At 56.9% G+C, this 14,890-nt stretch overlaps 2 protein-coding genes across 5 annotated transcripts; both read left to right on the top strand.

Annotated features, from left to right (window-relative positions):
* The first annotated feature begins 367 nt into the window (after positions 1 to 367).
* On the top strand, positions 368 to 5,731 carry HOXB9 (homeobox B9). Its single transcript, XM_047708159.1, has 2 exons — positions 368 to 1,018; positions 3,697 to 5,731. Exons 1-2 carry the CDS (start codon positions 502 to 504, stop codon positions 3,930 to 3,932), a joined length of 753 nt encoding a protein of 250 aa, XP_047564115.1. The 5' UTR covers positions 368 to 501; the 3' UTR covers positions 3,933 to 5,731.
* HOXB8 (homeobox B8) lies at positions 958 to 14,795 on the top strand. Of its 4 annotated transcripts, XM_047708162.1 has the most exons (4): positions 958 to 1,018; positions 9,434 to 9,492; positions 12,222 to 12,693; positions 13,631 to 14,795. In XM_047708162.1, the coding sequence occupies exons 3-4, from the start codon at positions 12,270 to 12,272 to the stop codon at positions 13,936 to 13,938; spliced, it is 732 nt and encodes a 243-aa protein (XP_047564118.1). In that variant the 5' UTR covers positions 958 to 1,018; positions 9,434 to 9,492; positions 12,222 to 12,269; the 3' UTR covers positions 13,939 to 14,795. The 4 variants fall into 4 exon arrangements, with proteins under 4 accessions (XP_047564118.1, XP_047564120.1, XP_047564116.1 ...); XM_047708163.1 differs by lacking the exons at positions 958 to 1,018; positions 9,434 to 9,492 and adding an exon at positions 11,865 to 11,940; XM_047708164.1 differs by lacking the exons at positions 958 to 1,018; positions 9,434 to 9,492 and having other exon boundaries at positions 11,820 to 12,693; positions 13,634 to 14,795.
* Positions 14,796 to 14,890: the final 95 nt, after the last annotated feature.

Raw genomic sequence — 14,890 nt, 5'->3', positions numbered from 1 at the left:
GCAGCCCGCTGCTTTCCCTCCGCCTCTCCTCCGCCCCCGCCGCCCCATGTCGAGAACAACCCCCCTTCCTGCAAAAGGGGGGGGGGGTGGCGAGCGGGCGGGCGGCCGGCAGCTCTGGCTGAGGTTACGTGGCCGCCGGAGCCCTGACGTGATAGCACATTGCATCAGCATAAAACAATCCATCCTCGATATGGAATGCGGTGCGGACGGATGACAGCGAGAGCGCAGCCCCCTCGCCCGATTGATTTATGTCGGAGCTGACGCTTTATCAGGCAGTCGGAAAAACTTTGACCAATCATTTTGCAAGGAGCGCTGAGCCGGGCTGCTCCACTGTACTTTGTTGGCTGAGAAGTTGAGCAGGGGGTGGGGGTGGGAGGGTGGGGGGCTGGGGGGGTCGCGTCCGAAAGCCCTCACACCGGTCTGGGTGCCACCTCTCCCTGCTTGGGCGCCGCCGCGCGAGCGCTTCCCTTCCCCCTGCGAGCGCCCGGATAATGTCTGAGAATGTCCATTTCTGGGACGCTTAGCAGCTATTATGTCGACTCGATCATAAGTCACGAGAGTGAGGACGCGCCTCCGGCCAAGTTTCCTTCCGGCCAGTACGCGAGCCCCCGGCAGCCGGGCCACGCGGAGCACCTGGAGTTCCCCTCGTGCAGCTTCCAGCCCAAAGCGCCGGTGTTCGGCGCCTCCTGGGCGCCGCTGAGCCCGCACGCGTCCGGAAGCCTGCCGTCCGTCTACCACCCCTACCTGCAGCCCCAGGGCGTCCCGCCGGCCGAGAGCAGGTACCTCCGCACCTGGCTGGAGCCCGCGCCGCGCGGCGAAGCTGCTCCGGGGCAGGGCCAGGCGGCGGTGAAGGCGGAGCCGCTGCTGGGCGCGCCTGGGGAGCTACTGAAACAGGGCACGCCTGAGTACAGTTTGGAAACTTCGGCGGGCAGGGAGGCCGTCCTGTCTAATCAAAGACCCGGCTACGGGGACAATAAAATTTGCGAAGGAAGCGAGGACAAAGAGAGGCCGGATCAAAGTAAGTTATAAAAAGTGAGGAAATACCAGGCCGAAGGCCAGGCGAGGGGGAGGGGAGGGGAGAGGCAATAAACTGCGGACAATGTGAAGGGAGACCGCGGCGGTGGCCGGAGAGCGAGCGGGGGAGGAGGGGAGAGGGAGGCAGGAGGCCGGCGAGCGGGGTGCCCCCCGAAGGGGAGACTGAGGCCGCTGGAGGAGCGCCGCCCCCACGGCTCCGCGTCCTGGAGGGAACCGGGACGCCGGCACCACCTCGCTGCCCTCTCTGCCTCCCTTCCCCCACTCCCCGGGGGCTCGGGCTCGGAGCCCGGGAGAGGCTGACGACCGCCGCCGGGAGAGGGGCTGGCGGGGCCGGGGACCCGGCGGCCGCCAGCGAGGCCGAGAGCCCGCGCGGGAGAGGGCGGGAGCGCACGGGGCTGCCCGGGGCCGCCCGGCTGGCAGAGCTCCCCGCGCCACGCGCAGACCGTAAAAGCCGGCCAAGGGGAAGTGGGAGGGGGCTCATTAGGATTTTATTTGCGATGCAACAGCTTGGCGGAGGATTGTTCCTAGCAGATCTCGCGCTGGAGCCGCTCAGGGTCCGCAGCCGGCGCCGGGAGGGGCGGGGAAGCCCAGGACCTGGTGGCTGAGCCCCCTCCCCGGATGCGCCGGCCCCTCCCCGGGAGCCTTCCCTCCGGTCGCCCCCTCCCCTCCTTAGCATCCTCGCCCGGCTTGCAGCTTCCTTTTCTGCAGCCCCCGCTGCGCTCCGCGGGGCTCCCTAGTCCCAGCCGGAGCTGTCCTCCTCTCGGGGAGTCCGGGAATCGCTTCTGAACTTGGGGGCAGACAGCCAGAGTGGAGAAGGAGAGATCCCGAAGGGACCCTGGGGAGAGGAAGGGTGGTGGTGGTGGGGGGGAGATGCTTGCAGAAAGGCGGAGAACTTTACCCTCCGATGGTAGTTACTCCTCATATCCCACTCCTTCTGAAGCACCCCGCCAGGAACCCAAGTCTGGCTAATTTCCAGGAGGTGCTGCTGGCAGGATGTGGGGTGGGATGGGGGAGTCTCGTATTTTTCGTTTGTGAGGTTGAGAAAGGCAAATTGGTTGGGGGCTCTCAGCTCCAAACATGACCCCCAGGCTGGCCAGAACAAGCCTCAACCCTTACTCTTTTGGGGGAGCGAGGGTCAGATTTTTTTTTCTCTCCTTGCCCTGCCAGATTTCCCATCAACATAGTGGCCCACAGGCCCTTGGGAAGTCCTCATCAGCTGGAGGATAGAGAACTGCCCCCACTACCCTGAGACCCCTGCAGGGTGCTACTTCTCCTGCCTGCCCGAGTTCAGAACCGGAATAACGTTTGGGCAACACGGGCTCTTCCCAAAACCTCCCCGCTCACACCCAAACAGACCCCCCACCCCAAACCCCCAAACTCTGCCTGGAAAGCCCATTACTGAAAGGGAGCGGTTTGGCTAGGATCAATTATTAACAGTTTTTTTCCTCTTTCATATTTAATGCGGCTGCGGGTCCCATCCCAGGCAATCACATTAAGGAAATAGCACTGCAAATTGGTAAGACACGGTACTTAGTGTAGGAGGAACCGGATTATTTTTTAAAAATATATTCAGTGCTTTTCATTTGGGGAGAAGAAACTAGCAAAGGGTGGCTGTTATTTTTAATTGGCTCTGCTTTATTTGGCAACTTTTCTGAGTTCAGGAGGGTAGGGAGAGAGCCGGTAAGAAAGAGACAAGCCTGTATATATTTTTGTTTTCTCTCCCCCCCAGCCTTCCACTCAATTACCCCTTTCTCTGCTCCTCCTCACCACATGGAGCTGGTTGGAGTTCGGTGTGCTGTGAAGGGTTGTTACCCCCCATCATCCACCTTGGGACTGGAGCAATCTTGCTTCCCAAATTCCCTGAACTTGCTTTAACCAAACTGCGAGCTGAGCAGGAGCGGAAAAGGAGAGACTATTGCAACCATAAGTTATCTGTGAGCCCCTGGCGCTCCCTTGTCCACAGGCTGGAGTTGATAAATGGTTGCAATTGGGTTGCATGTGAATTGGAGTGTGCTGGGTGTTTGCGTCTCTAAGTGCAGACCCATGTTTGCGGGGTGTGTTGTGGGGGAAGAGGATAAGATATCTACAGACACACATGCCTGCTGCCATGTGGCCAAGAGATCCAAGCTTGTGATTAAGGCAGGGTGTCCTCGGACTGGACTGGAGAGCCAGGAGTTGTCTCGGTTGTGGCTGAACAGAAGCCGTGGTGCTCCCTCAGCCCAGCCCTATGCTAATCTCCCCAGACCCAAGGCCAGGACCCTTCAGGTCAACCACCCCTGGTTAGTCTGGCGATTGCTGGGGCGGGGGGGGGGTGGGGTGAGCTTTAGCCACGGGGGGCTTTGACCTGAGTCCTGATCAGTGGGGACCCAAGTGGAGAAAGAGATTGAGAGACGACCTAAGGCAGGCGCAGGTTTGGAAATGCTGAGAAGCCTGGTACATGTTTGGCTCCACTCTGTCCCAGTAACTCTCACCTGAAAGTGTCACTCGCAGCTCCTGGCCCATCACTAGGACCCTTTCTGGGGACTCGAAGGCCCAGGTCCCCTCTCTGCAACGCAAGATGGGGAGTGGAAGCCAGGGGGACGTCCTCTTGGAAGGTGAACATGGGGGCCTTTCATCCCCCCCCCCTTCCTTTCTTTGATTCTATCGCTGCTTCTCTTTCAGCCAACCCCTCCGCCAACTGGCTGCACGCTCGCTCTTCCCGGAAAAAGCGCTGTCCCTACACGAAATACCAGACGTTGGAGCTAGAGAAGGAGTTTCTGTTCAATATGTACCTCACCAGGGACCGTAGGCACGAAGTGGCCAGACTCCTCAATCTGAGTGAGAGACAAGTCAAAATCTGGTTTCAGAACCGGCGGATGAAAATGAAGAAAATGAATAAGGAACAGGGCAAAGAGTGAAGATTCCCCTCGCCCCAGCCCTCCCCGTCCCAGCCCTCTCCACCCCTTCCCCATCTCACGCGTATTTATAAGTGATGGCTGCCTGGCCAGTGCTGTCTGGGATGTATTCAAGTGAATGGGGAAGGGAGTCTTTCTCTTCCAAGTCCTTTTCTGCATCTAGAGCATCTCCTTCCCTTTGCCCTTACCTGTCCTTCTCTTCTCCCTGAGCCTCAGAAGGAAGTTTTGTTGATTTAGAAGGTAGACATGTAGTTGGCTTCTAACAAGGTGATTGGGCCACAAGGAAAGAGAGACCCTAGTCGAGCCCCTAGCAATCCCCTTAATTTTTCTGGGAAGCCCCAGTCCCTCACTTCCAGTCTACCTATCTCCACCCCTTACCCGCTCCCACCCCAAAGTCACCCAGGGACACTCCAACTGCATACAGCCCAACAGAAGCCCACATACATAAATCCTGGAGCCCAGAGTAATAACAGGCAAAGCTCACAGCCAACACTCAAATGAAGTGACACCCCAAATACAGACCATCGCACCCTAAGTCTGGCAGAACAGCCCTCAGACCACCAGCAAGCCCAGATTTTACCCTTGACACAAATATACATCAAGAAGGTGTCTAGAGACACATTCCTGAATGAGGCTCTGTAGCCCAAAGGGTTCAGCATCACAAAATCATCTCTATGGAGTCCCCAACTATACCCCCTCTGGACCCAAGGGCAAATGGGGGTAAACTCAGCCCCCAAGCTGGTGGGCTAGAAGGGGCAAGGAAAGGAGCTGTGGTCTTAGGAAGGTATCCTAGGACTTAGGAAGGTGTTACACACACACACATGCACACGCACACACACATTCTGCTGCAGGAAACGTTTAATTCTGCACGTTGTTCTCCTCTCCTTCCAACAAAAGGAGGTCAAATCGTGTGTCGTAAGCCTTGACAATGTCGTCTGTTCATCTGTGCCCTGCTTGACAGAGACTGTAACTTCTCTTGCTCTCCACCAGCCCTGCATCCTTCCACATCCTCCCCAGCTCTGAAATCAACTCTGTTCGGCTAAATCCACCTTGCACCAGCGAGTCAAGCCGCCCCTTGTAGAACCACCCCCACTATCCACCTTCTATCCCCTGTGAGCTCAACCCACTAGAGGCAGGAAAGCCAGGTCAGGAGAGTCCTACCGAGAATTTATTGTGAATCGATTCCCGAGCTCCCTTCCTGGATAACTTGTGGAGGACAGGGAGGAGCAAAGGCTCCAGCGCCAGGAGACTGGCGCGTTCCTCCCCATCCTTCCCACGTTTCAACCCAAGCAGAGGAGCCCCAGGCTTGGCGGCTGCCTGCCCCAGCACAGAAGAAGACCTGCCCCAGGCGCTGGGCTTTGCCTTCTGCGACTCTGGCCTGGATGGCGGTCTGCTGTGCTGCTGCGAGCGCTTCTAGGGGACAGTCCCGCGTGCAAAGGAAAGAGACGAAATTGCACCTAAGCATCAGGGGCCGAAGCTTACTCTCTGCTTCCCTCCTTCCCTCTGCTTCCTCATCTGTCCAGTCTCCTTCAATTCCATGAACTCTTCTTGCTCCTGCTTCTCCCGACCCTGCAAGGGGACATTTCCAGTAGAACTTTTTTTGCTTTGTCGGTGGCTGTTGTGAAATTGTGCTGTGTTTTGTGATTTCTTTGGGGGTGATCGTCTCGTCTGTTTTCCGTTGTCGCTTATATGGGAGGGTTGAGGGTGGGAATGGGGAGGGCAAGGGGCCTAGAGCTCTGATTGTTTGTTTTGGAAGAAAAAAAAAAACAAGAAAAAGAACAAAAAAATTATATATCACTCTAGAAAATAAATCTCTCCTTGTGTCTCATTCTGTGTTGGCTCTCCTCACCTGGCCAGAGGTAGAGGTCCTAGTTCCAAGAAGGCAGCTTGGAAAAAAACAGAGAGTCGGTGCCCAAGAGGTGTCTCCTTAGGCCTTGCAGAGCAAGTTTCCTGGCGGAGCTGAGAACTGGTCTGGACCCAGGGTCCCAAGACCTCTGCTCAAAGTGAGCAAGAGCCTTCCAACAGGAGAGCTGGGAGACCGGAGGGGGATGAGAGGGAAGATGAGTGATTTGGAGAGGGGGTCTGGGTCTGCAGGGAGCCATGAGATAATCCTCCAAAGTGGCACTGGGGACCTCCCTACCAACTCCAGAGCCAGGGGGAAGGCAAGGCCTGCCTTATTACTCCTGGAAGCGGCTCCTCTCTCAGCTGGCCAAGAACATCACCTTGGTTTGGCCACTTAAAAATAGCATGCAAGGGGAAAGGCACTAACTTCCTTCAGTCATTCCCTGCAGCCGGGCTGCCAGGCGTAGAGAGAGGCCTTAGGAAGGCCATGCTGTCCTTCCTTCCACTCAAAAAGGGCCGAACCTCTGAGGGTTCTGACCCCCACCTGGGATCTGAGGATCGGATTTGAGCCGCAGGGTAGCCGCCTTGGTGTAAGGCGGGTTGCTTGGTAAAGGGAGAGGCCTGGGCAGGCAGTTCTCATAGACAGGCAGGGAGAGGAGATTGGGAGTGGAACAGAAGTGTCTCACCAGGGGGAAAAAAATCGCTCCCCAGCCGGACCCCAAAATTAAATTCTGTTTCCAGAGGCACCTTTCTGTCCCTATCAGACCGTGGTGTCCCCGCCATCGCCTCTTAGGAAGACCGCTGCTTCCCGCGGCCTTGCGGGTCCCAGCTGGGCGCTGGGATTGGGCTTCTGCTTGGCTCGGCCGCCCGCCGGAGCCTCCCGCCAGGCCCACCCCAGCCGCGCGACAGCCCCGCCGAGCCCCCAGGGGTGGGGGGAGAGGTGGGGACAAAGCGTGTCCCGAGTGAGAGGCGCCTGGAAGTGAAAAGGCCAGGCCGACCCCTCTCCAGCGAAGGAAAGCTAGAATCGTACAGATAGCCAAAGGCAGGAGCAGGCGACGCTCCTGGGTACGGCCCTGGGTACGGTCCCCGGGACCACCTCCTCCAGAAAGGGTTCCATTCGGGTCATAAAATGAATCTGGCTCTAGAGCTTGTGTAGACTAGGCTCCCTCTCCGTCCTGGGCTCCCGGGAGCCCGCCGGCGCGGAGGGTGAGCCGAGCAGGCAAGCTTCCGCCGAGAGGAGCGGCCAAGGCGCGGCTGGAACCGGACGGAGAGCGGCGGGGCAGGGGGCGAGGCCTCCCGGGGAAGCCTCCGGCGGCGGCGTCTGGGTCCCGAGCCGGGGTGGCTTCTTTAAAGACAAACAAAGGCGAAGATGCGGAGGCTGGGAAGCCGGAGATGGGGAAATCCGCTGTCATAAAAGAGACCGCGAGAGTGCGAGACGGAGAAGCCGGGAGAGGAATTCAGTGCCGTGCGCGCAGCCATAAAAGAATATGACCGCTATAAAACTTTATAGCGTATAAATTTCTGAAGGTTAAAAAACTAAACAGCAGCAAAGCAAACAGTGAGGGGAAACTTTCCGGAGCTGAGAGAGCCGCAGCTGGGCCTGGGCTCTGGGGCTGGCGGGCGAATGGGTGGGCCGGGCTCCTGGGTGGGGATGGGGGGGTCCCCACACTCACCCGCCCCGGGGTCCGCGGGGCTTGGGGTTTCCGAGGACGGCGGGGGCGGGGGGGGGGACCCAGGGGGCAAAGAGGGGAGAAGAGGGACGGGGAGGGAAGAACACTTTGTTGTCACACAAGCTTCAGAGAACGCAGTTAGGACTCTTGTCTTTGTTCCTCACCCACTCCAGAATCATAAACGAGAAGCCCCCTGCGCACACGCACGCACACATACACACACACACACACACACGGGTGCGGCGAGGCCAGACGTCTGGGCGCGGGCAGCCTCTTGATCCTTTTACAGCCCCCTCCCACCCTCCCAGGCCTCCTCTGCTCCCCACAAAAAGCCCAATTGTTTCTTCTCAGAATTTGAAACAATCGTGATGGGTTTGAAAAGTGCTCGGCTCCCCCCTTTTACGGGCCATAAACGGCGCACTGCCTGGCGGGGTCCGCCAGAAATTAGGGGGTTGGGGTGGGGGTGGAGGAGAGGGACTGTCGGGGGTCAGTACCAGAGGAAAAAAATCTTATGGTTTCTTTTTTCGCTTTCCTACCCCCTCGCCTTTTTTTTTTTAGCTTATCTGCACAATTTCATGAGCCATTTCCTGATTTCCGATGGCTTTTCTCTCGCCTGCTCTCGTTTCCCTCCCCCTTTTCTGCTAATAATGAAAGTTTCTCCCGCTTGTCGCCTCGGTGGCTGGCTCTTCGGAGAAACCCGCCGAGCCTGTGGCGGCGGCGGCGGCGCCTGTTCTCAGGATGACCGCTAGATGGCACCCTTGCTCCACGCGAAAATCCCCCGTGCGGCAGCTACGGACTCGCGGCTGCACATCGCACCTTGGCCGGCCCTGAATCTGTGAACTGAGCGCTACCAAAAGTCATGAATAATTTGCGCGTAATAAAAATATAGGGTTCATTATGGATGTTTCCCCCATTTTATAGATTTCAGATATAGCCTATTGTTTCCCCCCTCCCCTTCAAATGGTCAATTTTCTGAATTTCCCCCAGGAGGAGGTCTCCGTGCTTCTCACCCAGTTTCTGTGGTCGGTAGGGCAACAAATGCATGAAAACGGGGAGGAATAATAATAATAGGAATAGGGAAATGGGCAAAATAAAAGAGGAGAATTGGTTCGGAAAAATGAGATTTTCCGGGAGGGGGGCTGGAGGACTGTCTGCGGATACGGGTGAGCAGGTCAGGTGAAAGGGGCGAGCGGGCAGAAGAAGGTCGGATGGAGAGCAAGCTGCCCCGAAACGGGATCAGCAGCCGAGGGAACGGGGTGAGCCAGCCCGGGGTGTAGGGGTACAACCTGGGGGGAGTGGCATGGATCCCCGGCTTTGGTGCGGATTCGGAGGTGCCCAAAGCCGGCGGGGCGGATCAGCACGGACAGAGGCTTCACAGCCTTTGTACGCGGCCGGGGCTGGGCGCGCGCCGGGTGACCCAGGCGCGGGGCAGGGGCTCCCCAGAACAGCAGGCGTGGGGAGGTCTCGTACATTTTCTCGGTTGTTCTGCGCGCCCCACGTTGGGCAGCCAAAAAAGTGTGCGTTTTCCGGATGGATGTGGGGGTAGGCACGGCGGCAGGAAGCTGGGGCTCGGTTCTCCCGGCGTTCCGTGGTTCCCAGGTGAGAGCTCGGGCTCAGTGCGCGGACCTAGGGGACAAGGGTCCTTTCGCAATTTAGCACCTGGAGGCCTTGGCTCGGCCAATTTTCCTTCTGATACCCGCGCGCTGTATGCCCATAACTCTTTAAATTCCAAATCTTCCATTTCCTCCCGGCCCAGCCTGATCTGTGCCCCCCATCCGGACAAACCTGCCTGCGAAACACACACCGCCCCCCTCCTTAAAATTAGCCCCGCCGCGGTCTCTCTTCTCTTCCCCTAGGACCTGGTGCAAAGAGGCAAGCGGAGTTTCTCAAGTTGAGTTTCTCTAATAAATCTGCTCTCCGTTGGGTGTTTATAAATTATCTCCTCGCTCTTTCTTGTTTTTTCTTATAATAGAAACATTTTCCTTCCATCAGGAATTTCTGGCACGGTGTAGGGATGATTTAGAACAAGCCATTGAATTTCTACCTCACCGGTGAGTCCTCAAATCATGACCATAAAATCCCCCGCACTTGATAAAAATGTTCTCTTCGGCAACAACTTAACTATGCCTTCCGCTGCCTCACCGCCCCCTCAGCCTCGCACTGAAAATCCAAGACCCTGGTTCTCTTTCTTCCTCTTCTCCATTCTCTTCCTCCCTTTCAGCCTCTCTCCCATTCTCCAGATTCACTTTTGAAGGATCCGGTGGCTCTACTGGGAACTTCCTCTTGGAAAAAGCTGATGGTTTCATTTTTACAAAGGTTGGGGTAAATGGGATCCCCCCTCCCACCAAAGCACCCTTCCAAAAGCAAACCACCCTCTGGTGAATAAACAATGGCTTGGATGTGTTTGTGAAGCCTCTACCTTTGTTACTAGAATTTTTCCTTCTTTCTCCCTCTCTCTCCCTCCCTTCTTTCTTTCCTTTCCTTGGCCAGTGAGCTGATTCAGGAGGCCATTGGTTGGGACCCTAGGACTGGGGCCTTGGAAAACCTGGCCACCACCCTCAGTATGCCAGGAAGGCTGCGGAAGGCAAAGGCAGGAGAGTGTGGTACCCACACAGCTCAGCCCTGTAGGCTGTGCCTCAGCAGGCCCCAGCACCTCAGGTCTGAAGAGAGAGTTGGGTTTGACTATAGGCTCCCCAAGGAGAGAGGAGAGAAATTGGGGGGACTCTGTCGGCTTGCTCCATCCAAATCCCCTCTACCCCAAGGTCAGTTTAGGTAGTGATGGTGGCTCAACGGACTCGGAAAGCTAAAAGGTGCCCCCCCCACCCATGCATACACTCTGCAGCCTCTACCTAGAGCCAAGGAGAGGATAGGACGGCAAGCCTCAAGGCCAAGCACCTGGGCCTCAGTGTCCAACAGCGGCCTCCATGGCCCTTCCCTCCCTTTGATGTGCTGTCACCCTAGGGTGCTGCAGAAAGGTGTGGAGGGCCTGGCCTGGAAGGTGGGGACCAGCTGAGCTTGGCTAGCAAGTCTCAAGGCCTGGGTTGCAGGAGTGGGACTGTCCAGCTGGGCGTCATCTGCGGTGGCACCAGGCCTCACTCCCATCACACAAAGTTGGTTCCCCCAAAGCGCAGACTAGAGACCCTCCTCCCCATCCCAGCACCTCTCTCCAGGCCAAGGAGGTCGTGCAAAACTGCTGATTGGGTGCTTGCTCGGCGAACTTTGCTCCCTGCTTCTACCACTGCCCATTAACCAGAAAGTTTCTTTCCTCCCCTCCTTCTGCGTCCTCGAGGCCTGCCAGGACCATTCTCCAAAGAAAATCCTTGCTTGTTTGTTTAATGAGGGAAAGTGGGTGAGTGGCCTGGGTGGGGCAGAGAGGAGGTGGTTTGGGGGCTCCCGAGTTAGGGGGTAGGGGCAGGTGCTGGCCACAGCTGAAGGAGGTAAAAATCTCAGGAAAGTCACCGTTTGCGCCGAAAAAACCCATCATCGTTCTCATTTCGGCTTGGTCACCCCCACCGCGCCGCAGTCGGGCGGCGGGGCGGTCGAAGCTGCAATTTTATAGCTGTAGAGGAAAGAACTCGTAAAATGCTAACAGCTTTTATGCGCTGCGGCATAAACAACAACAGACTCCGGCTTTATTGCGTTTTATAGTTTGTTAAAGAGTTTACGGCCGTTTTTGGGGGGGCCGGTTACCCAGCCAATTCCCTGCACACGATAGTTAAACCTTTATCAATAATAAGGAAATTGATCATTAAAGCCTTAAATATGACTACCTCGTTTGTTTGAAATATGTTTAGGAGAGGAAGCTGTATGATTTGATAACTTGTATTAAAATACCAATTACATTTATAGGACCTTTTAAAACTCGGCGCAATTAAACCGTGTTCTTTTACATTTTTCCGAAGCGACCCTGACATTTAAAAAGACTCCAACTGCCTCGTTAAAATCGCGAAATTAACAGCATGCCTACGCCTGGCGCGTTGCGTATATGTGTGTGTGCGTGTTTTTTTTTCCGTGACGCCCCCACATCAGTCTTTGGGGGTGGTCTGCGAAGGTATTTGATTTGTTGTGAGGCGAGAGATATCTCATTAATGTAGGTAGTTAAACAGATTTAATCCGTATTCATTCTCTCTCTCTCACCCCCACTCCCTCTCCCCCTCTCTCCCCCTCTCCTCCTCGCTCTCCCTGGGTGTTTTTTTTTTTTTTTCTTCCCCTCCTTTTTTTTTTTTTTCCGCTCTCTCCTCACTCCCTGGCGCTCTCTCGCTCTAGCTCTCTCTCTCGCTCGCTCTCGCTCTCTCTCGCTCGCACCCTCGCTCTGCGTTCTGTCCGGGAGGAGTACGGAGAAGCCAATAGGATGCGGGGTTTCTAATGGATGCAAATGATCATGAAAAGACAGTGCAAAATATGAAACAACTCATTTGCAGGGAAGTAAATCACCGAAAACTGTTTATGAACTGGCATCCCTTCTTCGAAATGTAAAGCGAGGACCTCTTTAAGTGGCGGTATATTTTTGTTTGGGGGGGTGGGGGGTGGGGGGAGGGCGAGCGAGCCGCGGCTGCCATGCAAGCTTAGACTTTTGGAGGCTTCGCTGTCCTTTTCTATTCCTGGAAATCACAAAAAGTGTGGCGGCTTTGAGATCTTCTTCGCCTTTTCTTTCTTTTCTTTTTTTCCCCCTCCTCCCTTTCCCTCTCCTTTCCTGGCGAGGGTGACTAGGAGCCGGCGAATCCGCGTTTTTTTCTCTCTCTCTCCCTCCCTTTCCCCCTCCCCACCCCCTCCCCAACAGCCCCCAACTACAGCCGCCGCCGCCGCCGCCGCCTCAAAATTCAATAAAATGAGCTCTTATTTCGTCAACTCACTGTTCTCAAAATACAAAACCGGGGAGTCCCTGCGCCCCAATTATTATGACTGCGGCTTCGCCCAGGACCTGGGCGGCCGACCCACCGTGGTGTACGGTCCCAGCAGCGGCGGCAGCTTCCAGCACCCGTCGCAAATCCAGGAGTTCTACCACGGGCCGTCGTCGCTGTCCACCGCTCCCTACCAGCAGAACCCGTGCGCCGTGGCGTGCCACGGGGACCCCGGCAACTTCTACGGCTACGACCCGCTGCAGCGGCAGAGCCTGTTCGGGGCGCAGGATCCAGACCTGGTGCAGTACGCCGACTGCAAGCTCGCCGCAGCCAGCGGCCTGGGCGAGGAGGCCGAGGGTTCAGAGCAGAGCCCGTCGCCCACGCAGCTCTTCCCCTGGATGCGCCCGCAAGGTGAGCTCGCGTCGGGGCCGGCGGGAAGGGAGAGCGGAGGGCCCGAGGCAGGGCAGGGGGCCGGGCAGGCCGGGAGCATTTCCTCCAGCTCCTGGAAGACGTGCCTGCTCCGTTCCGATTGCCTCCCACTTCTTTCCTCCTTCCTCCCTCCCTCCCTTCCTCCTCCCTTCCTTCCTTCCTCCTTTTCTTCCTCTTCGCCTTCCTTCTTTCCTTCCTTCCTCCCTGCCTTCCTTCCTTCCCTCCCTCCTTCCTTCTTCCCTCCCTCCCTCCCTCCCTCCCTTCCTTCCTTTCTTTTTTGTTTTCCTTGAAGGGGGGTCGCTAAGCGACGTTTCCTGAATCCATAAACCCCTCACCCTGCCTTACTTTTCTTCTTCTCATCCTTTCCCCCCCTTTTACTGCTTTATGGGGGTAGTGGAGAGAGGGCGGCGGGAGTGGGGGCGCTCAACTTTTGCACTTCTCAATTGCTTTATAGTTTAATTACCCTGAAGAAACTTTTCTTCTGGGGCAGAGGCTCTGGGGGCTTTTCAAGGTGGGTCCACTCGTCCCAGTCCCGGCTTTTTAAATTCTTATTTTCCCCCTCCCCCGTCCTTCACACCCTTCCTTATAAAGTTTATGGCACTTTTAATAGATTTGAACTACCCCCCCCAACTCTCTGGTGCTGGTTACCAGAGGAGGGGTCTCCCCCTTTCTGGCCCCCTTAGAGTCAGTGATGTCTGATCCCTCTCACCACCCCCCCACCCTATCACACCCCACCCCCCCCCACTGCTGACCGCGGCCTCCCAGCGCCCCCGCCCCTGCACGGGATAGAAGGTCCCCTTCCCTTATTATACTGGTCTCCCAGGCTGGTTCACGAATCTTCCAACCTTCTCCGTCTCTGCCCCCTCCCCCACCCTCCCCTCCCCCCCCACCCCTGTCTCGCCTTTTCCCCCACTCCCAGCAGCCGCCGGACGCAGGCGAGGCCGACAGACCTACAGCCGCTACCAGACCCTGGAGCTGGAGAAGGAGTTCCTATTTAATCCCTATCTGACTCGCAAGCGGCGGATCGAGGTATCGCATGCGCTGGGACTGACAGAGAGACAGGTCAAAATCTGGTTCCAGAACCGGAGGATGAAGTGGAAAAAAGAGAACAACAAAGACAAGTTCCCCAGCAGCAAATGCGAGCAGGAGGAGCTGGAGAAACAGAAGCTGGAGCGGGCCCCGGAGGTGGCGGACGAGGGCGACGCGCAGAAGGGAGATAAGAAGTAGGCTCCAGCTGGGACTGCCAGGGCCGCGGCCGCCCTGCGTCCGTGGGTCCCCCGACCACGCCACGGCCGTCGCCCGCCCCCGCCGAGAGAGCTCTGGCCCCGCGAGCGGGGCCCGGAGCCCGGCCTCCCGCCGCAGCGTCCCCCGCCGCGCCAGTCCCCGCTAGTGGTAGTATCTCGTAATAGCTTCTGTGTTTGAGCTACCGTGGATCTCCTTCCCTTCTCCTGGGGGCCGGGGGGGAAAGAAAAGGATTTTAACCAAGGACTCCCTCGCCCTGCGAGGGTGAGCGGCTGCGGCCTGGCTGAGCCCCCCACGCCCCCGCCCCGTGTAAAAAGCCTCCTTGTGCAATGGTCTTTTTTCCTTTGAACGTGCTTCTTTGTAATGACCGAGGTACTGATTTCTGCTAAGTTCTCCCAACAACATGAAACTGCCTATTCACGCCGTAATTCTTTCTGTCTCCCTCTCCTCTCTTCTCTCTCTCTCTCTTCTCTCTCTCTCTCTCTCTCTCTCTCTGTCCTCATTTCCCCCTCCCAACCCTTCTCTCCCCGCTGCCCTCCCTAGCTCGCTGGCTTTCTCTCTTGCTTCTCTCTTTTCCTCCCACCCCCCCGCCCCCCGCCTTTGGTTTGGCAATTTCGTCTTAAGTGTTTCTCAAAAGAGGTTACTTTAGTTAGCATGCGCGCTGTGGGCAATTGTTAAAAGTGTTCTTAGGTTTACTGTGAAGAGAATGTATCCTGTATCCGTGAATTGCTTTATTGGGGGGTGGGAGGGCTAATTATATATTTTGTTGTTCCTCTATACTTTGTTCTGTTGTCTGCGCCTGAAAAGGGCGGAAGAGTTACAATAAAGTTTACAAGCGAGAACCCGAGACTGGCCGGGCCCGCGCTCCTCATTTGCCCCCGGCGCCTTGCAGAGCTGGGGGGAGCCGGTCACTGGGCTCCTGTACCCGCCAGGCCAG

Source organism: Lutra lutra, chromosome 16 (assembly GCF_902655055.1).
Source record: "Lutra lutra chromosome 16, mLutLut1.2, whole genome shotgun sequence".
Taxonomy (NCBI): Eukaryota; Metazoa; Chordata; class Mammalia; order Carnivora; family Mustelidae; genus Lutra; species Lutra lutra.
This window is presented reverse-complemented; position numbering and strand designations above follow the sequence as displayed.

Bases quoted from the DNA above. Each gene is read 5' to 3' on its own strand.
- HOXB9 (XM_047708159.1), top strand. From the start codon at position 502: ATGTCCATTTCTGGGACGCTTAGCAGCTATTATGTCGACTCGATCATA. The intron at 1,019-3,696 runs GTAAGTTATAAA...CTTCTCTTTCAG, and splicing joins CAAAGAGAGGCCGGATCAAA to CCAACCCCTCCGCCAACTGG.
- HOXB8 (XM_047708162.1), top strand. From the start codon at position 12,270: ATGAGCTCTTATTTCGTCAACTCACTGTTCTCAAAATACAAAACCGGG. The intron at 12,694-13,630 runs GTGAGCTCGCGT...CCCCACTCCCAG, and splicing joins CCCCTGGATGCGCCCGCAAG to CAGCCGCCGGACGCAGGCGA.